At 39.6% G+C, this 26,151-nt stretch overlaps 3 protein-coding genes across 7 annotated transcripts in view; 1 reads left to right on the top strand and 2 right to left on the bottom strand.

Annotated features, from left to right (window-relative positions):
- Positions 1-13,133, bottom strand: part of LOC118416993 (AKT-interacting protein homolog A-like) — a 25,409-nt gene extending 12,276 nt beyond the window's left edge. For 2 of the 5 annotated variants that reach the window (XM_035822307.1, XM_035822311.1), the window contains exon 1: positions 972-1,157. In XM_035822307.1, the coding sequence (XP_035678200.1) occupies positions 972-1,142 (171 nt within the window). In that variant the 5' untranslated portion in view covers positions 1,143-1,157. Of the gene's footprint in view, positions 1-971; positions 1,158-3,458; positions 3,564-9,067; positions 9,203-12,965 lie in introns of those variants that run through there. The other 3 variants (XM_035822309.1, XM_035822310.1, XM_035822308.1) reach the window with 3 other exon arrangements.
- A 794-nt stretch (positions 13,134-13,927) lies between these two features.
- Positions 13,928-16,249, top strand: LOC118416995 (vicilin-like seed storage protein At2g18540). Its single transcript, XM_035822313.1, has 4 exons — positions 13,928-14,146; positions 14,414-14,712; positions 15,136-15,390; positions 15,594-16,249. Exons 1-4 carry the CDS (start codon positions 14,014-14,016, stop codon positions 15,684-15,686), a joined length of 780 nt encoding a protein of 259 aa, XP_035678206.1. The 5' UTR covers positions 13,928-14,013; the 3' UTR covers positions 15,687-16,249.
- A 177-nt stretch (positions 16,250-16,426) lies between these two features.
- LOC118416990 (cytochrome P450 3A21-like) lies at positions 16,427-25,723 on the bottom strand. The gene is made up of 14 exons (XM_035822303.1): positions 25,357-25,723; positions 24,510-24,606; positions 24,012-24,070; positions 23,802-23,898; positions 23,443-23,565; positions 22,774-22,862; positions 22,090-22,238; positions 21,590-21,717; positions 20,828-20,924; positions 20,093-20,253; positions 19,663-19,751; positions 18,600-18,737; positions 17,994-18,156; positions 16,427-17,756 (listed from the first exon to the last, which is right to left on the bottom strand). The coding sequence occupies exons 1-14, from the start codon at positions 25,428-25,430 to the stop codon at positions 17,664-17,666; spliced, it is 1,557 nt and encodes a 518-aa protein (XP_035678196.1). The 5' UTR covers positions 25,431-25,723; the 3' UTR covers positions 16,427-17,663.
- Positions 25,724-26,151: the final 428 nt, after the last annotated feature.

Here is a 26,151-nt window from a genome sequence, read left to right as displayed (position 1 = left end):
GGTTTGCTGAAATCTATGCAGGCCAAGCATATGATGATATCGATCAGCTAATTTATTGCAATGTGTTTTGGTGAGATAAAGCCTTCCTAGAAATGAAATGTGTCCCTGTCAAATCAAAATACCTTATATTAAGAAACAGTAATACTAACAGCAATACTGAATTTGAAATTGCAGTCATCTTAACTGACCTTTTCCAGAGGTATCAAATTTTAGTTTTACAGGAAGAATCATACATCTCGTCTTCAATGAATGTGATATGAATACGGATTTAACCAAAGTTTCTTGTGCAAGTCAAGTAGCAGTCAAGAACAGTCAACAAGGTCTTATCTTCCAAAGATTAAATTCTAAGGACCTCTTAATAAGATTTTAACGAAGGATGATTAATGAGGCTTAAAGTTGTGTCCATCTGATAAGAGACTGAAGTACAAGGTAGTCTTTGTTTTCCATTCTTCATTTTCCCTGGTTAGAGGCACTCTAGAGTTCAAGTTCCAGATGTGCTCCCAGTCCCAGCACAATGCCATGACATTGGTTGGTTACAGTCTGATGTATCGTTTTCTGCACTTGCCTTGTCAGTTGGCACGATGTCACTGCATACCCCTCTCAAACTGTTTCACTTCAATCTACCAAATCCCAAAACTAGCTACCAAACAGCTTCCTTACTAAACAAAGAGCAAGCTAACAATGACATTGAGAAAGAAGCATGCATGTTGTTATTACTGTACAGGTTTTACAGACGGAATTGCCTAACCTTAGATAACCCATGTACATAGTCAGACATTACCTACTAAAGGCAAATATGCACCTCCTCCAAACTTAAAAACAAAACACCAAATCCGTTCCCTGTTGGGATCAGTTCACGACAAAACGAACATTCCTTGTCAACATAGAAATAATACCAGTGAACAAATCACCAAAATGACTAGAAGGAAAAAAATAACAAGATGAGAAAAAAAAAACAAGACATGGCTTACTGCTTTCTTAAGCTCCAGGAGGAAGGAGTCATGACTGGGGGCACGTCTCAGTTTGAACAAGTCTTTCTGGAACTTCTTCAAGGCAAGACGTTTGTACATAATTTCCGCAAGATGTCCATGGTACCCAGGCGCCATGGGGTGAACCATGCTGTCAGGAGTCGTAGTCGTCATTCTGATTACTTAGTTAGTATCCTTCTGATCAGGAATACTGTATCTTGGATAGGAGATACAAACCACACATCATCAACCACTGGTGTGATACTTTTCTTCTGCTCTGTTTGACACTCTTGGGAGTATGCAGTACTGTTGCTTCCTGTCCTTCCACTGTAGAGTTCACTTCACTTCCACACAGGTAGCTTCCGACTTGTGTTGTGTTCCACTCTCTGCATAGAACTCCTTTTCATCATGTCAACATTTCCGTCTGCGCCCATACAAGTATGGGAGAGCAAATTTCTGCAGCAAGTTAATCCCTTCTTTTATCTCCTGGACCACACAGTTTGCAGAAATTGAAGTAAACTCAGTGGTGACTCATGGGACCTCCAGTTGTCACTCATTTCCAGATAAAACTAACTTTTCTCCTTATCCTATAGAAGAAGCCTTGGAGGAAAAACAAGCCGTCTGCATCCCTGGCACTGTTTTCTGTTGTCGGTTCAACACCTTTGCACACGAGGCACACACTCAACCCTACACTCCTGTCCTCAAGTGCACAGCAGTAACAAAGCCTCTTGCCAGTCAGCCTGTTGATCCTCTTGTACCCTTTCAACACAGCCAGGCGATGAAGCCTCCTCAGTCAATTACTACCCTTATGGTGACCTTTCAACTCTAGGGGAGGGACACAACTCTCACTCTCAGGGGGTACAGCAGCAAATGAGGGGATAAACTATTGTTTCCAGTCAAACATTTCTACAAGAAGAACTAAGGGTGAAAACAAGTTAAAGCAAACTGTCACAGGTAAAGTAGTGTGTGAGGTTGGACAACAAACGGGAGTATGTTGCCGCAAGGGAAGTGATGTCAATCAAAGTCACAATGACAGGGGAAAGTAAACCCCTTATCCCACAGGAAGTGAGGGATAGGTTATCCTGGCCAAGAAAGAACAGAGACAAGTTGTTAATCTTGTATGGGCAGCTTTTAGTTAGCATTAGTGAGCAGTATCTTATTCACAAAGAACACAATTTGTGTTGTTCTTTTACAGACAGGGAGAACAATACCGGCACCTGCTTAGCGGGGAGTTTGGCAAAAAGGCTTCATAATTCAGCTTCTGTTGTGGCTGTCTTTTATTTAGCAGTGCTAAGTAGGATGGTGTCACTTTACATCTAACAAAGACATCTTGAATACATGTGCAAAGAGTACTAATCAAGGCACAGTATGAGACAGTAGAAGAACAGTAATTCGTGGCGGCGTGTTGCACACACAAAAGGAATGGGCAACAAAGCTTTTTCCCATCATGTGAACAAAATTCTATGCAGTGCATGACTTGTTAAGACATTGTGTACAGACTGTTCATAAATTTCAATACCAACTTCTAGTATTATTATCATCATAACCTTGAAATTTGCTTACCATGAAGGAAGCAATATGATAAAGAAGCTGATCTTCATCTTTTAGTCAAATCAAGTTTTATTTTTTCCATGAGCATTTTGTATTTATCATTGGACAAAAACATTGGACTGAAGTAGTGCTCAAGCTAACTCTGGCCCATTGGGTCATGTATATGATGTATGATTTATTAGGATAATGATGATGAAGTTATTGCTTTGGTGCATTGGTAATTTAGGATCCCGGGCAGATTGATATATTCTAGTGCACAGTTAGAATGTACAGTTTAGAACCAACACAACTGCGACACACGATTGCATCACCTCTCAATCATGCATGCAAAATCCTTTACAAAACTTATACTGGTGCCTCCTGGCAAATTGTTGTGGTATTGCAGCACAGGAATGCAATTTTGCATTTTATTTACATGCACTTATATACTAAAGGGTAAAGCTTACACAGAAAACTCTAAAGGAGAAAAATATGGCCCTTGTCATCTATACTGGGATTGGCTCTTGTATACTTGCATCAAAATACAATTCAATGTGACAGTATCTATAAGTTGTAGTGCTGTTTCAACTGTATTACATACAAGTATAACTATGCATGTTAATGCACAGATCAAGCTGTATCATTTTGCCAGATGAAAAAAAAAAGACAACACAATTTACATTGTAGAAAGAATAACTCACTTAGGTGCATTCATAATCCAGCCATAGATTCTCACTAAAAGAAACAGGTCAGAGTTACAACTGTAACTCAAGAGTACCACAATAATATGATACAACAACTTCTTTTCAAGGGCCTCAAGCATACAGCTGCTGTATTCAGACCGGGTGCTTTGTTATCGACAGATCCTGCATGTCAAAGCGCAGACACATGAACTGACTAAGAGCCTGTTCAATAATCAATATCGGCATTATTATAATTGTTTAACAGCCAGATAGCGACCTGCAAAAATCTGTAGCCTGCCTGCTTGTGGAGAAAGGACAGGGGCCTGCACCATGCCATAGATGCCTTACTTACTGGAACAATTTCTATTGCCGTCATATGTATATTTAAATGTGACTATATGTGGCTACACGACCATGTCACAACCTGGCACGTATGCAAAACGTAGTGTCACAGCTGGCACAGTTTTAACTATTGAGTTTTAAAAACATGACAATGTCCTATTCAGTTTGTACATTATAGAAGCACATACAAACAGTAGTGCAAGCAAAATAACATAATACATAGATATTACACAAATCATATTGATGCAAAATTAATACAATATAGTAGTTCTCATATGCCATATTCAACTGCTAAAGTTGCATTGACTGGAATGACATGGTTCATAAAAATGTATGATCCCATTTAATTATGACATTTAATTTGTGTTTATTTCTTTTGGGGGGGGGGGGTCTTCTTTTCATCCTTACACTTACTAGTTACAGAAATATATCAACAATTTCCAAGCTACTGTTATGCACTTGTAAGTTGTAGCCTCTTTCTAAACATTTGCATGAACCACAACACAAGGATATTGTAGACTTTGGTTAACACATATAGCAGATGGGAAGTACAGTACTCTCTCATTCAAATAAGGCCCTCATTACCCATGGCCTCCTGCTCCTAGTTGGAGTTGGTCATGGGTGAACATCAGCACCAGTTTAGAATGGGGGCAGGTCAAGGGGTCAAGAAATGGAGCATGAATATCACTGTCAGTGTGTCAGTCAAGGTAAACAACTATATCCAACAGAACTGTAAAAGGTACCAGAGGCCAAAGGGATACTGCCTGAAGACATTTCATACCTGTAACCAGGTTTTGGGGGAGGGGGGCTCTTTGTAGATTTTATCGGAGTAGATAAGATTCAACGCTGGACAGTGTTGGACTAGTCCACTTGTCCAATTGCCCCAGGCAAGTGAATGTGCCAATAACTTAAGGCAAGCACACGCCTACCTCATCGATCGGGCAAGTAAGACTTTTCCATGAAGGGATTTTGATACTAGTTCGTAGTTCATTTTCACGGTCACGGCATCAAGCTTTGGTCAACACAGAAAAATAGAGCCAATAGAAACAAAACAAAATGTGAAAAGCACAGGTTAAAAACTTACATGTATGTAGCTCTGTTTAATTGATAGCCATGATCCTGATTTTTCATCCCCTATGCCATAAGTCACAGTAATACCTGAATATACTGCTGACCTGATAAAAAAATCATTATTTTTTCAAAGGCCTAGTATAATTCACAATCCAATGACAGTTCGGATAGGATACAGCCGCTATATCTTAGCTTTCATGTACTAGCTGGAACGCATCAATCAATTTCATAGACTAAAAATGGCGCTTGTCTGTTTAAAATGCGGCCAGGTCAAAGCGAGGTGAAGTGTTAATCTTCAAGAACATCAAACGGCTTTCAGGAAAGTCAATACAATTTTCCCATTTCCTTCTGAACCTCTATTCTTCCTGTCTACATTGTCGTGTGTCAGATCTATTGCCTGAACAGGTGCAGTCTAGCCTTTATAAACAATGTTAGAAGCTACAGGTGGTAGAGGGGTACGAGCAGGGTTATACACACTGTCTGGTCAAGACTAGTGTTTCAGATCTGCTTCAACATTGAGGCAATTTTGCATCTAAAATCTTTTTACGAACAAGACTTATCTGTATACAAGGACTTAAAGCTACAAGCTCACGTCATAAACAACCAAGCAATTAACTGTATTTGCTAATTCGATCCATTGAATGTACAGCATTGTACTGCACTTTGTTCTAGGATGCCTGTTAGAAAAATACACAATACCTATGATTATCAATACCTAGTATCATATGCAAAAACTGCAATAAAGAAACTTAAGTGACTAAGCGTCATCAATTTTTGTTAGACCATTTGCCACATGACAGATACGTGCGATCATACATAACAACAATATTATAACAAAAAAGCACTTGGTCCCAAATACATACAAAGTGAAACTCAAGTGTTAAATGTACCAAATGTAAACGGTATACCTTGTATAGCTGGAGTTGGGTACGTCTTTTCCCACTGGGCAGAATGGTCATCTGAAGGGTCCTAAACATTGCAACAGGTACCAAGCCAGCCTACATATGTGTACATGTACTGCCTGACAACTGTCCGCACACTTGGGCCAATCAATGTCCAGAAGTCACAACTTGTACTCCTATGGTCTGTATCAGTCAGAGGAACAGCTTCCAGTCTTGGGATGTAAGAATGCCTCGCAGTAACAAACTTTCTTCAAGCCCCACTCTTGGCAAGATGTCTTAAAGCCCATCACTGGGTTGGCACCCACCCTGACTGCACCTCAAGAGTGGAATCTCTGGTGGATTAACAGTGCAATCCAAGCCTCTTCTCGCTTGACCTAATGACATAATGTCCTAGCCCCTCTCCTACACTCAACTGCATATTGGGGACAAACACTGAGCCAATGGTGTCAATAGCTGTACCCATTCTGAAGATACGAAAAGACATCAAGCACCTCTTATGCCCAAAACATACTTCAGATGTGGAACATGTCTCCTTCTGTAGTCAGAACAGGTTATATGAGTTATGGCTGCAGCTAATTTACATGTCAATGAGGTCTTAATCTCTTTACCACTTGTGCAGTTTTGGGGATAATTCGTTTATGTCGTACATAAAATTTGCATAATTAGTACAAACCTCGTACTATGATGTTACTACAAATTTATCCACTGAATCCACACTATAGTATAGAACTATTACCTATATTTCAGACTTACACACAATGATACAGCAGAGTTATAATGAGATTGGTCAACTCTAGCTCAATAGGGTGTTACCAGGAGCACAGTAGTTTGACAGATGACATCACTTACAAATTAAAGCCCACCCTATCAATTATGGGGTAATTACCTAGCAATGGGACACAAGAAGGAGCACTGTCATATGAATTATCGATGCCCTATTCCTATACACAACACCAATACAAAAGACCAATCACAAATACATGTCAAGGATGTGCGGGAGGGGGGATACTAATAGTTGACACATGTATTTCAATGGATTCTTTGCTCTTCCGAAACAGCTTGTGAACAAATATGCACCTTCTTGTTCAAACAAAAGCCAGGGAAGCTGTGGGACACTGAGAATTTGTCAACCAAGGCCTGTCATTATAGACAAGAATACAGCCTTTCTAATCCCACCTTGTGGCATCACAGATAATTATGGGCCATTGTAAAGGAAAGTTCTATAAATATAATCAATTTGAGGTACATCACGAGTTTGGCCAATTATTCTTCCGTTTGCTGGCTTCCTACTGTAAACATAGCAACTGTGCTTAGAGTATAAAGAAGGTGAACCTTAAAACATTTTAAATCAACAGTTTCCCTGATCAATTTTCAACTCAGTCATTATGCCTGTCCGGTACTGGCATGTTCAAAAACATTGTATTGTTAGAAGTGCTATGGTTTCAACTTTGGGGACATGAAACTTAATGTGGTCTTGCCAATCACCAGTTCTAGCCTCTACCAGGCTCCGTATGTTACTGAAACTGGCCAAATAGACACATGACATAGCCAGAGGAGTCGGCTGCTCAAAAAGCACAGTAGCTGAGGGCACGTACTAAATGTCATAATTCATGCTTGTGCACACAGAAAATATTTACCTCTGGCCACTGCCACATGATTTGTTGGCTCTTGAATATAAAAAAATATGAAAAGGCATGATATCAAGACAAGGTTTATGCTTTGCATCATGCAGTGCATACAGTATATATTGAAATTTTCATCCCTGAGGTTTGACATTAATGATATATTCTTTTCATACTTTTACCTTAAAATGTCTCAAAACCAAGGAAATACATCGGTATGGCCTTAGGAACCTGATGAAGCTATTCAAGGCATGAAGACTGCAGATGATTGACATGTCCAGCTGACAGCTGTTTGTTTACAGTAGTGAGCTCATTATTTATAGCTTAGTGTAATGGTGCTCAGCAAGGGTAAGATGTGACAACAGGAACTCATCCTATCTAATGACACTCCTCCCCTTTATGAAGAGAACACACTTCATAAAGTTATGTTGATACAGTGAAAGGGAGAAGACGTCATGTTATGCTATCTGATTGAAATACTTGACAATGGCCTGTCTGAACCTCTATTGGCACATGATTATAATCATACATACATGTAAGAGAATATATAAGTATGAGGTTAGTATTCAGGATATACTTAGCATGTGTGTATGTGAGTGAGTGAATCTACAATTTCATCATGTATAGAAATTAAAATATGATGGTATCACTATTAGAGCATGAGACAGTAATACTGCCATGATTGTTACACTATACCATTTCTAATTACATTGTACTAAGTATTAGCTACCTGCCTACCTACAAATGTATGGTATGGGGGGTCATCAATAGGTAAACCTGAAGATGGAGAACTGTCCCTATTGCCATCTTTAATTACTATCTATCAGTATCAGACAAAAAGTAGAGTTATTTTTTGAGCAAGTGGAGAAAGTACCTTTCTAGGCTTTGTGCTGGAAGACATGTTGCATGATAAGGCTGACACGATTGTGACAGTGTGCCGTTTCCTATTCCAGTATTTGTCTGATGTTCATCAGGCAAAAAGTGATGAATGTCACACTGTCACAATCATGTTCATTTTTTAACAAGAGGTTCATGTACCTATCTAGGCCTTGTGCTGGAAGACATGTTGCATGATAAGGCTGCCACGGTCATAACAGTTTACCATTTCCTATTGCCCAGGCCACGGGGGAGACCCCCCGAAACGATGGAGAGACCAGATTGAAAAGGACATCGGACAGAGTATTAAGTTGGCGTAGAGGAGTGCGGCGAATCGTGCAGTCTGGAGAAATATCACGGTGGGAGCAAGGGGCCAGTCACTGGCCTAGGCACTTAGGCAGGTAGGCATTGCAGTGTCTGTCTGATATTTATCAGGCAAAAAGTGAAGTTCCCTTTGGTAGAAGTATAGAAGAACCTCTCTAGGCTTTGTGCTGGAAGACATGTTGTATGTTACAGTAACTAAGACTGCCACGATTGTTACAGTTTACCATTTCCTATTGCAGTGTCTGTCTGATATTTATCAGGCAAAAATTGGAGTTCCCTTTGGTAGAAGTATAGAAGAACCTCTCTAGGCTTTGTGCTGGAAGACATGTTGTATGTTACAGTAACCAAGACTGCTACGATTGTTACAGTTTACCATTTCCTATTGCAGTGTCTGTCTGATATTTATCAGGCAAAAATTGGAGTTCCCTTTGGTAGAAGTATAGAAGAACCTCTCCAGGCTTTGTGCTGGAAGACATGTTGTATGTTACAGTAACTAAGACTGCCACGATTGTTACAGTTTACCATTTCCTATTGCAGTGTCTGTCTGATATTTATCAGGCAAAAATTGGAGTTCCCTTTGGTAGAAGTATAGAAGAACCTCTCTAGGCTTTGTGCTGGAAGACATGTTGTATGTTACAGTAACTAAGACTGCCACGATTGTTACAGTTTACCATTTCCTATTGCAGTGTTTCTCTGATCCATGTTATCATTAGTCAAAAAGTGGAGTTTTGGCAGAAGTGAAGTAGTACCTTTCTAGGCCTTGTGCTGGAAGACATGTTGCATGATAAGGCTGCCACGATCCCTGCAGTGACGTAAGGCTGTGTCTGCAGGCTCTGGGCTCCTCACTGCTCCAGCTGATGTCTGTCTGACACTCCTGTCCTGTCCTGTGGTCAAACAGATCAATATAATGTCAGGGCCAGCATGTTCATAGATAACATGATATGATAACTATATAAAATTTTGATCTAACACACTACCAATCTGCAAGCAAAAACAGATATTGGAGCAAAAACAATTCTGACCATGGTACCTTTCAGTACAATATGAGAATGTTTTTTGACAACAAGAAAAATTACGTATGGTATAGCTTTTCAAACAAATCCACTGTAAGAATACCACTACATGTAATTAATGTATGATACAAGCTTGTCTAAAAATGCATGCCAAATTCATAAATTCAACCTGTTATTTTGTAAAATCTTAAGCAAATTGCTACATTTTTTACCTCCAATTCCTGCTTGCATGTCATTCAAAGGATATTCCCATCCCCAAATATAATAAAACAGTAAACTTTGATTTTGAACATATGGCGATGTATGGTCTTAACTACTTGGGTCTAAATGCAAATTATACAATTTCCGTTTACACATCATTACATGCTGGAGCAATACTGGCAAAATGTCAGGGAATATTTGTTTTTCGTGGTATTTTCTCATTTCAGACGCAGACATTTGAGACAAACATGAGTCAGACTTGGTGTTAAGTAGACTGCAAAATACTATTGATTGTGTTAGTAACTTGAGACAACAGACTCAGTGTGAAGTGAACAGAGAAATCCCATGTTTGGTCAAAATGATCTGCAAACACACAGAGTATACTGTAAGTCTTGAAATGTTTGCGGTGGCTTTACTTTCAAAGTTTGTTATATTTAATTTGAGAATTTCTAGAGACTTAAAACACTATTAGATTGCTTGCAGCCATTGGCTGAATCAACAGCTATTTATGATTCACTTGTCTACATTTTAAATGATAGACAATAACATAGTCAACATATCACAAGAGTAAGGTTTCCCAAAACACAAATCATGTTTTTAAAATACTACTAGTTTTCAAATATCTGTCGAAAACTCCTTTTCCTCCTACTGTAAAATTCAGCCCCAGCAAAAATAAACAAATTTATGGTAATGAAGCCATATTTGTGCACATACAGATTCAGAAATACCTCATTCCCTTTCCTGATGCAAAGTGACAGATGCCATACAAATATAGATAAATCTGTCTTTTGGAAATACCCATGAGACTAGTCCTAACGATTCAGTCTACATTGAACCACAATGGACAATAATGACATTACCATGCCTTTGTTGTTGAACATACAACATATGTGATACAGAAATCCAGATATTATGGGACATGATGCCTGAGGGATAGTAACAACTTGACAGTGTCATGACATTTACCTGTACATGATTATAATTTAGTACATAGGTAAGGCCTGTTGAGCCTTGGATATAGCAAATTATGTATACAAATGTTCAATGATTATGTTATCTTGACCACATAAAACCATATGGCATATGTGTAAATCCACAGCAATGTACTCTATACTGCTATGTACTACCTCCTACAAGGAAGTTCCAAATACTATGAGAAGCCAAGGCAAAGGGCACTGATGACTATATAATGTACTTTGACATCCAGATTCTGATGTCAATCCATTCAGCTAAAACTCACTGACAGCGCAAAAAGAAAACTAAAATATGTTAGTTTTGTTACGATTAGCAATTTCATCACCATTAATCAGCTTATATCATATTCATAATTGTGTATGTTGTGGCAGGTTGACCTAGTGTCCAACTGTGTCAGTCTGCCATTTGACCTTTGTCCATTTGTTCATTATCACATTTCACAACCCTGAACATTTACTGCCTCTAAGTTCTATGGACAACTTCATTCACATGCAATGTAACAAAAATGCTTGTGCCTAAAGTGTAAATAAATTGGTTGTATCATGACATTCTCAGATACAACAACCCTGTAGATTTTGATATATGCTTGCGAAATTGTTCAGACTGACCGAACAAATATTTGATCCTCACTGACCTAGTCCAAGCAGAGGTTTTGCTCAGGCTGTTTTTTTTTAATGCATTTTTTTGGCCTGGGCTTTTGGACCTGGCTTAGACAAAATAAAAAAGCCCTGAAAACATGTAAAAAATGGTTGGAGCTAAACCTCTGCTTGGATGATAGTATTTGTTGGGCTTGTTCCGTGGGTCTTATAAGATATGGAAACTTCTGACATGATTAAAAAAAATTCTGTTCACTGCTCATAACAGGGAGGTGGGCAGATGAAAATGCATGAAATAAAAAAATCAAATAAAAGACTAACAAAACAAACCTGACCAATACATCTGCTTGAAGATTACTATTACCTAGGACTATGTTAACTACATACCATCAGACCTAGTGATTTATGCCCGGGTGCCTATCCAGGTCACAAAACAAAGCACATCACTGGACTTCAATCAGATAGGTGGGTCTATGATACCCACAGGAATTCAAATAACTGGTGTCTTCAAATGCTTCTGTTTGCTGGAAATCAAAGTCCAGCTGGGTAAACTTTTGATGAAGACAAACGTTATTAGGGATTGCAAACTTATAAACCACAGCGTGTCTGAAAATATACTGTCATACAATCTTTTGGTCTGGCTTGGTCAGTTTTGTGATATAGTATGTGGCTTTTGTACACATCAACAAGTGATAAAGGGTCATACAAACATACTAGAATGGTGCAAGGAAATCCAGGCTTAACTGAGTAACATATCACTACATGACTGTTATTAGAAATGCTGCTGGCCATTTACAAGTTAACATTTTTCACAAGATGGAACCAGTGAACACACTGTACATTTGATTGTCAGAATGATAAGGTTTAATTGGATGGACATTTATACTTATTAGTTAAGTACACGTACGTTGGATTCATCTAAGTCATGCAGACAAATTACTTATATTATAGTTATAATTCCATTAGACAACAAAAGTGCTCGAAAAGTCTCATAGCAGATGCGTTTACGAGTAAGTACCCCAATGGAACTTACATTGTCTACAAATTAGTACAATCACCAAGTCTTTGTTATGCTAATGTATGGAATTGCATTTACAACTGTCGAGTGTTGACATTTCAAAGTTCAAAACGGTGTACACGTATGATGTTTACATGTACATGTGCAAAGTCACTCTCTGTCGAACATGCCATTTGTAGTTGAGTTATAAAACCAAAGTTACTAACGTTATATTTTTGTAGCCCACAAATCTTAAGTTCCACGGTGAATTCTGCTCGACAACAATTGTATTCCACTGTTCTTCGTAGTCATACAAACTGTTTAGTTTCAAACGTTTGTTACAGAGATTTTCAAAAGATTTAAATTCGACTTGCGAAGAAACACTTTCCCAAAAACGATCTGATTTAAATCTGATTAAAGGAAGATTTGAATAACGTGAATACGATATTTCGCTGTTCCCTTGGATGTTTATACAGAACTTGTGGTTGTCACAAGGCTTCAGTTTACCCTGCGTGACAAGTAACAACTATTCCAGCCGGATTTTTTGTTTTGAGAGTTGGATGTGTCAACAAGTGACCTTAATTATATGTGCAAGAGTCACGTACACTCTAACTGTACATCATGGCGCCACTACGCGTCAATGAGAGACACGAATCACGTAGTTTTAGGTTTTAAGAGCAGATTTACAGTGTTAAAAGTTCCAAAGTGTCCGTCTAATATAGTCGCCGGGTGCCCAACCCACTCCGTGAGACAACTCCCCTCACTAGAGCGAGGTTCGGATATGACGAACTTACGACCCCATTTTGTAGTGTTATTCTCTACTGAACGCTTCAAATGGAGGTTAATTTGGATTTTTAAGACCTACCTTGTCTTCTGGTGGTCACGGACACCGTAAGACAGACTCAAAACGCTTCAAATCGGCGGAGTTTTTGGAGAGAAAGTGTCCGACACATCATTTGACGTCCGCCATTTTGGACCCACTTCAGCAGTGCATGATGGGACGAGTTAAAACTCCGAAGATCAGAACTTTGGCCCCTCATGGCGGGAAATTCAAACTTTACACGACTTTCACTTATTACCGGTGCAATAGCGCATTGATGAGTTAACGTTCCACTGCATTGAAAATGATGTAAAAATATGTGTCTTACATGGGTGCGTTCATAATGAACCTACGTGAATATAGATATTCACCATGTAAAAAAATTCCCCCAAACCTCTAACGTTACAAAATGTAACGTTAGTTATAGGCTGATACTTATCGTAATACCAGCAGTTGACCGCTCGAACGTTTCTCATGGTGTCCTCGGCACCCACTAGTATTGATATATTCTAGTAGTTACTTTTTTACAATGATGTTTATCACAGTTCATTGTCACATAACTGTTATATGTCTCCTAGTCGCAGCTAGGCAACACACAACGTCACAACTGATGGGAAAGTTTGGATGGGATGTTGGACTGTGGGACAAGACGAAGAGTGTTGTTTGATAAAGGTACATGTATATTTTCTATAAGAAAAAAAAAACATAGCTTCCCATCAATTCGCACGTACATGTAGTAATAGAAGGGTTGTCCGACGTTACGTCAATTTTCGAGAGCAAAGTTGATTAAACGAGATCAGAAATATTGTATTTCATTAATGTTTTTTTTTACAATTTGACCGCCGTTACGCCAATGTTCGAGAGCTAAAATGATTAAACGGGTTCAGAACGATTGCATTTTATCAACTTTACTTACAAGTTGACTATATTACACCCCCTCGTCTTGGCCATAGTCGAACATTCCATACTTTCCCATCAGTTGTGACGTTATAAAAGTTGCCTAGCTGCGTTTAGAACAACGTACATAGTTCCACTGTTGCGCACTGAGTGTTATAGTCACTGATCATAGAGTCGTGACGACTACACGTGCATAATGTGGGATTTTATTCTTACACTATCGAGCTGTTTTTGCTCATGCAGCTCCAAAAACAAGGTGTCCCCTGTGGAGGATGGAGACGAGGAAGAACCAGCACCGGGAGAGGAGGAAATGGTCCGCGGGACCACTGGTGAGTCCGTGCGGTATAGGACCGTATAGGGCAGTGGGTTAACGATGTTTTCTGTTTATTGTTTTTGATCATCGTAATCATCGCACGGAATTATCATAAAAATGCGGTCATTGTGTCAAGTCGTTTTCTTTTGTAGTCTAGATCGGCTTGTGGTGTGTTTCTATCACATCGTATGAATGATTTCTTCTACATGATCGTATTTGTCGCTGTAAAATATGCAACGATCAACATCAACTACATTTTCACGTCTTCTATGAATTGTTCCAGAATGCCCCGTCACCCAACCTCCGATGTCCCTCCCGAGACCAAGCCAGTCGTCGGCCGACGTGCTTGCTGAACTCCGTAAAGACGGCGTGTTGCCCCTCAACACCCGGGGCGAGTCCGTCGCTTTCCAGGTGCTGCTCGACAAGCCCGCCTCCGAGCCCGACGCGCCCGCACGCCGCCCAGTAAAGCTTGCGAAGCTGGAGGAAACTCTCCAGGAGAGGCGCGAACGGGTCAAGAAGGAGCCCGCGGGATCACGCACTCAGCTGAGACAGCAACTCGGCGACGCCGCCAAGAGACGAGAGGTGGGTCATATCATATCATATCATAGAAATCTTTATTGACCCAACCAAGGAGGTTATATTCTTGACCCAACAAAGGTACAACGACTTTCGTAAGGCCTATTACAACTACATACCATACAGTACATATAAATAAACAAGTGTGTACAAAGGCATTGCCTACATATATGAGTATCTATAGATATGAACAAGTCAACATGTTGAGTCTAGCGTGTCATTTACATATATAAATATAATATCTCTGGTTTCGATCCAAGGCAACGAGTGGGTTATTTTCACAGCAATTTTAGAAATCGTAATCATACGCTACATTGAAAAAGAAAAGAAGAAGTAAATGAGACAATAGGTTGTTGGCACAGTTGAAGTCTTGAAGCTGTCTATAATAGCGAATTCGCTTTGCGTTTACACGTGTATCTGTCTGAACAGGAGATGTTGGCTGAGAGGTCTCGTAGACTTGCAGAGAGGAGGGCGAGGATCAACGCCAAAGCAGCCGCCAAGAAGGGCAAGAGCACTGCCTTTCTCATCTCCTCTGCCAGCGACACGGACGCCATCGTTCCCCGGGACTCGGAGAAGGCGCGGGCTTTGGAGAAACGTCTGAACAGGAGGAGAGAACGAGCCGCGAAGAGGTCCACCGCGGAAGACCTGGAGGAACAACAGGCGTTAGCAGCTGAACGCAGGAAGGTGAGTTTTTCAGTGCACTCGCTACTGTTGAAATATAGACAAGAAGGGCAGAATTCTGTGTTGTATTGCAACTGGGATCAAGAAAAGGCAATTTTCTGACGGTCTGTGGCTTGTAATTTGTGTATTTGTGTTCCTAAAAATGTTGAAAGAGAATAAGATAAACGTTGTGGGTAATTCTTTACCTTTGTTGCCCGCCTATGCAGGAGAATCGGGAGAAGACTGCACAGAAGTTGCAACGATCCAGGATGACCAGCTGGGAAAAGGCCGGGGAGTGGCTTGGCTTGAAAGACCCGTAAAAACTTGTTTTTCGGCACACACTGTTGGATTTGAAAAACTTAATACAAGAAATGGACGTGTATGTATTTTTTGTTACAAATATGCACGGTTTTCTACCGTTAATTAAGTTTGACGTTCACAAGTCAAAGCAAACCGGGAGTATATTTGGTTGTTCAACTCATGGGTTGTTTTACATGGAAGTACAAATATGTTATTGCAAACATACGTTAAAGTTGTACTTGGACGTTGTGAAGTAACTGGAAAGTTTTCAAAGTGGTTTATGCTCGTTTTTTTACATTCCATAAAAGAAATAGAAAAAATTCGATGCTGTAAACATCCTACGTTATCTGCCGTCTGAAATATGTTGTTTTACTGGACAAAGATATAAAAAGTAAAAAAAAAATACTCGGTTCTTTTGAATATATGTTGAATTGGTCAAATGTTTTGAAACGTGTTTACAAAAACAAGCTTCCTTTGATTGTAAGGTATCGGCAGGCAGACATAGTTCTATCATAATCTTCTTCAGGTGTTGAGCACTCACATGTGAAAATTGCAAATAAAGTGAAACTACGGCTTCTGCATCTTTTGAAGCGAGTCCCATGTAATCTCTTATTGGATATTTTATTTCAATTAATATTATGGGGGTATATGGGCCCATATTCATGTATACTGCATACACAAGTGTCCTCCAATCTATGCTTTGCAAATCTACCAGTGCACAGTTGATAAACCATGTTCATTCTTTACAATGAAACAAATATCAAAGTAAATCATACCCAAAAAACAGGACATTATATTTTGAACATGTTGTGTTGCAAGTAATCATAGTCTAAAGGTGAAGAAATCATTAAAGCAAAGCTAAGCTTCCTGGTGTTTAATATCTAACGGTGTTATAAGCACAAGAATAGGCATCCGCTACCTTTATATACTCTGTGTTCAGATTTTTTATTCTAGCAAATATTCTTAGACAAAGCCACTGCAAAAGTAAATGTATCAGAATAATTAAGGTACTTTTTTTACTTACTAACATTACAAGTATAGTGTACATCTTTCAAAATAATTAATGTGCTAAATACATCTCTATATCTTGGTTTCCATTCCACCTCACCTGGTTATACTTCCAAATGTTGGTCCCTACCTTACGTACCACCTTATAATACAACTACATTAGGGTTCTCAAATGGGTAAGCAAGGCAAAGTACAAATATCATGATGATGCTACTTACAGGCATGATTAGTAACATGAATAAAGTCATAGAACATTGTGTAGAGGAACTTAAAACGTGCATTCAATGGTAGCATAATCACTCTATGCTAAATTTAGAAATGTAGCAACTTAGTAATGTATCACAGCATTGTAGCTTCATTTTACACTCAGGTCAGGTGTCAATAACACTTATTTAATGTTGCAATACACCGATTACGCTCTATACCAACTTTGAGCTGTCAGGCTACAATATACAAGAAACCAAACGGCTTATCATAATCTAAAAGGGCACGAAAGCGAACATGGAATCACCATCAACAAATTCTTACTGATACTGCTGTACAAAATGAAATCATGGCAATGCATTCAGGACGAAGGACATAACCCAATATATAAGAATACACTCAGTCTCAAGCTCATAACATGAATATGTATACATAGCATAAAGTTCTGTATGATCTAATGTTATTTTAAGCTTGTGAAAACAAATTTCATTGGTATATGTGTAACAGCTAACTCACAAACTCATGATCACTGTCAGTACTAAGTATCATCTGCTATAGGTTAGCTACAGCAGTATCAGACTACAAACTAATATCAAAGATACTGTAACATTAGAATGTATTTGACTCTAAGTTATACGTCAAAAAGCAGTTACTCAAGCAACTGGATATGATTTTAGAAACGGTCAGACATTTCAGACAACCATCTGGTGTGTTTGATCAGTGACACTGAAGAGATCATGTTGGAGAGAGTTTTCTTGTGATTGACTTAGAAGGGCTTGATGGAGTCAGTTCTCATCTTGGTCAATCAGCTCCACTTTCAGATGGATGCCGTTCTCGGGAAGTGGAAACTGGTTGGTCTTCTTCATCTTCAGGGGAATCTATGAAGGAATACCAAGGATAAATGTCATGCTACAAATCTTCAGATTTGAGTACAACTTGTGACTATACATTTCTAAACATAATACTACATGTATAGTTTTATCAACTTTTGTGATGGTTTTACTTAAAATTTGTCATGCATCATGCATTATAGTCCACTATAAAATCAAGGGTCTCATAAAAAAACAGTAGTGATTGGTCAGCAATTGCTATGAATTATACAGTTCTGTTCTCACATCAGTATCAGGAGCTGTCATGAAGCGATACTTCATCAGGATCTTGGCCAGTCCGACCTTCAGTTCCATCATGGCCAGCCTCATCCCGATGCAGTTCCTTGGTCCCGCGCCGAACGGCAGCCAGTTGTATGGATCCCGCTTCTCACGCGCTTCTTTGGTGAACCTGTATTGGGACACCATTGGTCAGATCTACAGCACAGTCCAGTCTGTTTGCAGTGAACGAATCGTTTCTTCTCCATAAAAGCATATAACGTTAATGTTCTCATTCAAATCTACACTTAACACACCTGAAATTCTACTGTTCTCTAACTAAAAAAAATTGGGGTCATCAGAATTTTGGACTAAATCGCATATTCCTCTTCAGCTATCTGATAAATGTCAGCAATGGATTGTGGGATTCAGTCAAAAACTATGGAGAAACTGTAAATGGCAAACAGTTGAATTTCATTACAAGGTAATTTACTAACTCAGATGAACTTTCAAGTCTCATGCTAGTATATGCTTATCTTTTCCTCTTTTATCTTTTTCTCATTGCTTTCAACCATTCCGGGAATGGATATACAATAAAGTTCGCTGTTACTATAATGATTATAAAAAATTATTCACCTTTCGGGGATAAACTTGTTTGGCTCTGGCCAGCGTTCAGGATCGTAGTGGATGGCGAGGACATCCACTAAGACAAACATGTCCTTGGGAATGGTCAGCCACTGGACTTTGACCTCTTCAGAAACCACTCGGCCAATACTGGAACAAGAAAAGGAAAGGTAACGTCACCTCTACTCTTCTCTCCACGTGTGTTAGTTCTTTTACGACAAGGTAAAACCATCTCTCATGCTTCTATGTTTAGGTTGGTATGTGTAAGTTTAATATTGTATATGTAAACATTGTCATTGCAAGTTCTGATGTTTTTGTGAGTTTGTTAGTGCTTAGATTGTGGTTTCTTTATGTATATGTGATGTGTTTATACTTGTGATTTCTTGTCTTGTATTTTTATATTTGTCTTTTTGTTGCAAATGGGAATGTTTGAGTAATATTTCTGTAAATTTGTGATATGTGTAAAATTGAAACCAGGGAAGGAAAACCCTGCACAGAAACCCAGGGATGACACCCCTGCACAGAAGTCCTGGGGAAGAAACCCCAGCACAAAAAATCCAGGGGGGATAAAACACCCCTGTAAAAAAAGTCCTAGGGAGCAAACCCTAGCCAAAAAAAGCCAGTGGGAATGGCCCCTGCAACAATATGTAAATGTGTTATAGTATATAGTACTGCATATGTCTAGATGATGGAGTAAATAGTAAGACACTAGTGTGTAAAATATGGTAAGGGAATGCTCGTGTAAATATTCTATAATGATTGTGTTTAGTTTTAAGTGATTATCTTTGAATGTTTTGTAATTTATAACTTGTGAATAAAATGTGAGAAAAAAAAACAAAAAAAAACCATCTCTCATTTCATAAGGTAACATATTCGGAGTAATCGGGTCATTAATCCCAAAGAGTACCATAGACCTGTTCAAAAGTTTGGTCTGTCAAATTTTTCTGTAAGGCCACATCGACTTGATTTTATATATGACATTGTCTGGACACATGCTACTGTTACCGTTAAAACCTTTCAATGGGAGGGTATGGTTCATCAGCTATTCTCAACAAAATATAGAAACAGAACCAACTTTGGTGCAGGAGGGTACAAGCGCAGGGTCTCCATACAGCACATCTCCAGGTACGACATCTCATGCACTGCCTCATAGTCAACCAGGTCCTGTAGTGGGATACAATAGTATTGCTGACTTTTTTGTTTTGAACAAGTCTATCATTAAAGACACATCTGTACATATATCTGATAAAATATTTTGCAGTTGAAAGGTAATCATGATCATTTACAGACTTATCATATACACATAAAAAGAATCAATAGATCTCATTGGTTGTTTTTGTTGCTTTTGTGAACCTTACAGATTCACACCTTTCCTGAGTTTGATTAAGTACTTCATTCCTTGCATGTCCCCTTCTTTCCCTATGCGTAATGATAGAGGTTCTGTATTGTAACTAAATGTTTAGGATCCCTAAAACCTTGCTATACAACAACAATAACAGTCCTACTCTGTCCTCCATGATCTTGTTGACCTCCTCCCTAGCCTTGTCCTGTTCTTCCTGATTCAGTGCAAAGTTGTACATCACGAAGGCCATCGTACTTGCAGTTGTCTCGTAGCCCGCAACAAAGAAGAGAAAGCCGTTGGCAACGATGTCATCTCTGGTCAGAGCTAAAAATATTCACAAAAAGAAACAAAAGAGGTTAAATAAAATCAAAAGAAAGGCCAAAAATTAAATTCACTCAAAATTACAGCCTACATGACAAGGGCCAAAAGAAATAGAAGGACAACATCAAGGAAGATATCCTAGGATGCACCTATATAGCTTCAAATGTCTGCAGAAAAAAATTACAGATCTTGGTAGCAAGTGCTGGCACACTGGTGCACCAAATCTGTGTGTGTTTTGGTTACACTTTTTGATACTTGAGCCGAAGAGGCTTGGTGGGCATCACTCCACTTTCATGGTGGGATATAGTGTAAAGTCCCAAGGGCACAAGGTCAGGGCAAGGTTAGTATATACAATGTTTTCAAAGGAAGCTGGAAGGATGATTGCAGGATCCAATATTTACCATTTTCGACTTGTTAGTACTCCGTTATCAGTTATTCAGAAATAGAAGTAGCTGACGATCTACCATAAGACCTTGAAAACTGAAGCGCAAGCACATTTAAGTTCAAAACACAGGAAACAACAGACAATAAACCTGATATTGAGTGAGTGTGTATGAGTCATAAAGGATTAGCATACCATGTTTCTGCCCATGCGACTTGACACCATCCTCTTCTTCCTCATCTGCATCTTTGTGAGCATCCATCATCAGCTGCAGGAAGTCAACTCGTCCCTTCTGTCATAGAAATATGTCAAATGATAGGACTAATAAGCATTGTTGTTTGATATCAGACTTTTAAAAGTTCTATGAAAAAACTCACTCAGTGACAGATGGTGCAAAATCCACAAGGGAGTTTGCCGAGGAAGGGAGTTTGCTGTGTAAGGGAGTTTACCATGATAGCGAGTCTTTGCCCCGTCCGAAGACGGCAACGGCAAACTCCCTGCCACGGCAAACTCCTTTCCTCGACAAACTCCCTTTCCCGGCACAAGAGAACATAGCATACGTTGAAAATTGCGACCCCCCTCCCCCCCAAAAAAAAGCCCCGCTCCGAGGACTGCAACGGAGTCTAACACCCTGGTGTTAATATTGTCCAAAGGAATATACATCTACGGGAATGTTAAGTTTAAGCAGTCCTACTTCAAAATACGTTCATCCACGTAAAAGGGTATGAAGGCCCGCCATGTAGTCAATGCAGTGTTCCTAATGGTATTTGAAGTTATGATAGCTGAATGTACAGAGTATCTTCATCACTACACATTCAGCACCAAGGACATAAGCTCACAATGCACTCCTAACATTAAAAACAAAGGAAATAGCCATGTGAATTACAGCTAATTCAGTCAGTGTATAATTACAACACTGTTACTGAACGGGAACAGTTGCAATGACAACACACATACCTCAGCACTCTTCTGTCTAAGCCCAATGAGCTGGTCAAAGATGCTGTAGAAGAAGCTGGTGGCATCTCTTGGGAAGAGGTCGATGTTGAGCCATTCCATGATGGGCTTCATGATGGAGGGGAACATGACTACAGATCGGGAGGAAGAGCAACTTAATTTTCTTGTATGTCTTTTTTTATTGTGGTTCACTTATTATGCAAATAAGGTTTTACCAACATTACATGTGTTCGTTGATCACATTCTGTCACTCAATGTTATGCTACTTCATTGGACACTTAATCACAAAGGTGGGGATTCTTATGTTATTCTTTGCAGATTGACTTCACAGGCCATTGATATGTGTTAGAATAGAATACTTTCATGTTCCATATTGGCCTTAGCAACATTACTCCATTATGTATAATCTGGACATGGCAAATATCTTTCATATCACTGTTCTACAAAACAAGCATTTGGCACCAGATGTTCAACATTTAATACACGCATAGAGACAGACCCACCAAACAACATAAGGATTGGACTTGAGAACTCCACATTGAAAGCCTTCCTGCCCATAAGGACAAAAGGGTCCTGTGGGTTGCGCTGGGAATCGATCTCAGTACCAAAGGCAGTCCTGGCAATGACGTCCATAGTAAATGCACCTGTGAGTCTGAAATCACATCAATGTTACATATCTGTAAGTAAGTCCACAGAAAATAAATTTGTGCAGAAAAAAAATGATGCTGAATTGGAAGCTATTAAAAACTGAGTATGAATGGGAAGTCTGAAGCTTGGTAACATTACTAACATCAACTCTTGTAATCTCACTAAGTTCCGTAAGACTGCCACATTTTGAAACATGGTGAATCTAAAGAAATTTATCATTGCAACATCAGTAATTCTTAGAGGTGGGGACAAATATCCAGGTATTCAAGACATTCTTCAGAAGGCCTTGATAATAGCTTTCTTCCAATGTGGTAGCTTTGGGTATCCAGTGGGGTTGATGTTACATTGATTCCATCTTCTAACTCTTTGATGTAAAATGATAAGGGTGAACTGGAGGAAAACTAAGTTTACAGTTACAGATACAGTTAGTCATTGAGTGCAAAGTCTGAGGCATAGTTCAGGTTCGAGTTTTTCTTTCAGCCCCCTCTTGTCATGTAATGGTTCTACAGATTCTTCCCCCAATCTCTACTGGTACTTACTTTTTGGTGTCGAAGGACTCCCCTGTACCTGCAAACTTTGCAATATTCTGCACAAGCTGGTCAGCACAGGTGTTTATTGCTGGCCCCATCTGTACAAAAGGAAAGAATCTTTCAGCACAGGTGGCTTTGACGTGTTGGAGACGTACAGGGTTAGATTGGCTTGCTTGCCCGGGCTAAGTGAACATGCTGATCGGGCAAGTGCATGTTGTCCTGTACTTGCCTTATCAGGCCAGTGCAATTTAGGTGGACATTAGCATACTAGTCTGAATGAATTATGCTTCTAGTGGCCCTCTTAGTCTTGTAATGAAAACATGTAATATGCTTTAATTCAAAGCACTTTTTTACTGATAAATAGAAAAATTAAAAAATGATTTCCTTGCTGTGGGTAAAAATGCATAGAAATAATTGTTACTCAAATTAAAGTGGCATATACTGTAGTCACATACTGTAATGGAAAAATCTTTGCAGCAGTTTTGAGTTTGCACTGAAGCAGCCTGGTGACTGCAAAAACTGTGAACATAAAACCACCACGAACATTTCTGCATTTACAGTATTACCTACACTGCACCTTGCCGAGCATATGCAGATTCTACCATGAACTGGGATATTGCAATGTCCCTATTTTGAAACCCAAATTTGACAACTTATTACATGTCTACTAATACCTACCATCTTCAGTTTGCCCCCGCTGAAGGCTGGACTCAAGGTGCTCCTTACATTCTTCCACTCCTCACTCCTCAGATTGATGAGCATGCGGCCGCTGGGTTTTGTGTCCAGTGACAGTGTATCGGTCTAGTTTGGAGAAAAAAATGACAATCCACATTAGATTGAATAGACATTTTATATAGTATGACATGATAAGGCTTCAGTGCTAACAAATGTTAGCAAAAACTGTTTTGTTATGGTACGACCATACTAATTTGATTACTGACATCCGCTGGGCACCCCAAAAATTATGTAAGCAGAAAAGCTGTTAGTAAATGACATTTCCATTCATTTGGTATCGCTTGAACCATAAAAAACACCACCTGGCGGTCGGTGAGGGCATGAAATTTTTTCACAAAGATCTCTCTGAGCATTTCTCCATCTGATATGATGAGCGTTGGTGTCCTTCCAAAGAAAAACCTGGTGATAGAAATAAAACAATTAGAAAGGAATCAATGAGTCCTCTTTACTTTACTGTTATCCTATCTACAAATCCACAGCCAAAATCTGGGGCAAACTTATTACAGACTTACCCATACACTTTACCGTACTGCTGCACACGCCGTCTCGACCCCTCTGCACTCCAGATTCCCTGTACATAAACAGTAACATTACAACAATAAGGTTCATGATTTGAACTGTGCATGTACAGTGTGCTTCTCTGCAGGAATCATGTCAGAGTTGAAGGCCCCTGAGACATAAACAAACACGTCTGGACATAAAATTCATCTTGGCGTTTCAATACTTTGAAAAAAGTGTGTTGTCATGCAGAGATTTGATGACAGAGACTAACGCCTGAAACTCCCTCAAACACAGACCCACCATCTTTAGGTCACCATTTGAAATGACAAATGCTGCCTTACAACATACCTTGTCCGAGTTGGGGTCAAACCCCTGCTCAAGGATTAAACTCAACTGAATGCCAGTTACCTTTGAATTAAGAATAGAAATCCACAAGATAGCCTAGTGGTGAAATGCTGGGTTCTTTGTACTTTCTAATATACAGAATGACCACAGGAAATCCTACTCACATCCTTGAACCATCGCAGCAGGGTCCCGACAAAGGGCAGAGGGGTGGGTCCTGGAACACCCATGTTCTTGAAGGTCCATAAGGGACGCACTGCATACCTGGGGAAGAAGGAACAATCTTAAAGTGTCATTGTGTAACATGGAGGAAGATTACAAAAAAATGACTTTTCTGGTCATTTCTTAAGAAACTTAGCCTGGTATCCAGCCGTATTGTAGCTCCCAAGTCTCTTCTGTGGCTATAACAAACTAAGTTGAATCAAAACTCCCAATTAAATTGTATATGGCATCCTTCAGGCATTGTGGAATGTGACTATATTGCTCCATACCAGTATGTTACAAAGTTTAACACTTGAAATTGTACAGAAAATAGATACACAAATAATGAAATCAATATTGCAATTGGTAAAAGTATACTACTTAAAAACTTTGCATACTTTGGACATTTAATTGCAACAAATTTCACCCATAGAATTGATATGTAAACACATGTACTTAGATATCCTTGCATAATTAATGTACAAAACTCCCATGCTAATGTTGCCCACCCCACTAGCCTACTCCGCCTTTTCTGGAAACCCCAAAATTTAGGTGTGCTACGTCAAGCTGTCTGAAACTAGTGGAGACATTACAGGTAGACGAGTGGGATCTTTGTAACCAAAGTTGTGTTTCACCCTGTCTCAAACCAAGAGCTTCCCGGCTGGCAAAAGCCGGAGGGAGGGGCTATGTACAAGGCTAAAGTCTAGGCCTTCGTGTAGTTAGCTATGTTTACGTTGTTTGCAGGTCGCGAGCTAGGCATTGGAGTTGTCCGTAAATAATATATGATCCCTGATGGAAAAGTGCCATACTTACAGGTAAAAGAGAACTCCCAGTAGCGTTAGAAGGACCCACGTCAGGGGGATGTCGAGGAACGCCTCCAGGGCCATGGTGGTCACAGATCAACAAGTGGTCGTTACTCCAGTCTCTGGGGCAGTAACGTTAACGTTACTGGTGAACCAACGGACACGCTCACAAACTGGTCACACTGAGATAACACAGCGAAACGAATTCCCCCTTCTGTAAAATCGCAGTGACTCTTGCTGTTATGTCTGTGTCTTAGCCTGCTTTTTGTGCTGACGTATCCACTCAAGGCTGCCCCGGCAGGGTTCCAGCTTTGGGGTCATCGACCCCTGCGTGACTTGCAAGAAAGAAAAGAAATTCGTCCGGTCGGACGTCGGCCTTGTTTTCGGACAGTGCTTGTCGGTAACTTAATACTCTTTCGTTTGTCAATATTGGAGAATCAATGTTACACTGATGTGGGTTAACGGGCCAGAGAAGGCGCAAGGATACAATTGTCGTTTTCACACTTTACAAAGTCAGCAAAAGCGTAAAGAGTAAACAAGTCAGTCTGCAGATACTTTATATTCCGCTGTGAGGCATTCTAAAGTCCCCTTTAAGCCCCGTTTACAAATCAAAAATTTAGCTCGGCCGAGGTGTCAGCGAGCTCTAAATTACGAGGAGGCATGAACCTGATGCTTACGAACAAATGGCAGAGTTTCTTCGTCGGCATCAGGGTCATACCTCCTCGTAATTTAGAGCTCGCTGACAACTCGTCTTTATTTTTTTTTTTTTCTTTTTTTTTGTGTTCAACATTTTCTCCACTTTATA

The sequence above is a fragment of the Branchiostoma floridae genome, chromosome 6 (assembly GCF_000003815.2).
Source record: "Branchiostoma floridae strain S238N-H82 chromosome 6, Bfl_VNyyK, whole genome shotgun sequence".
NCBI lineage: Eukaryota > Metazoa > Chordata > Leptocardii > Amphioxiformes > Branchiostomatidae > Branchiostoma > Branchiostoma floridae.
This window is presented reverse-complemented; position numbering and strand designations above follow the sequence as displayed.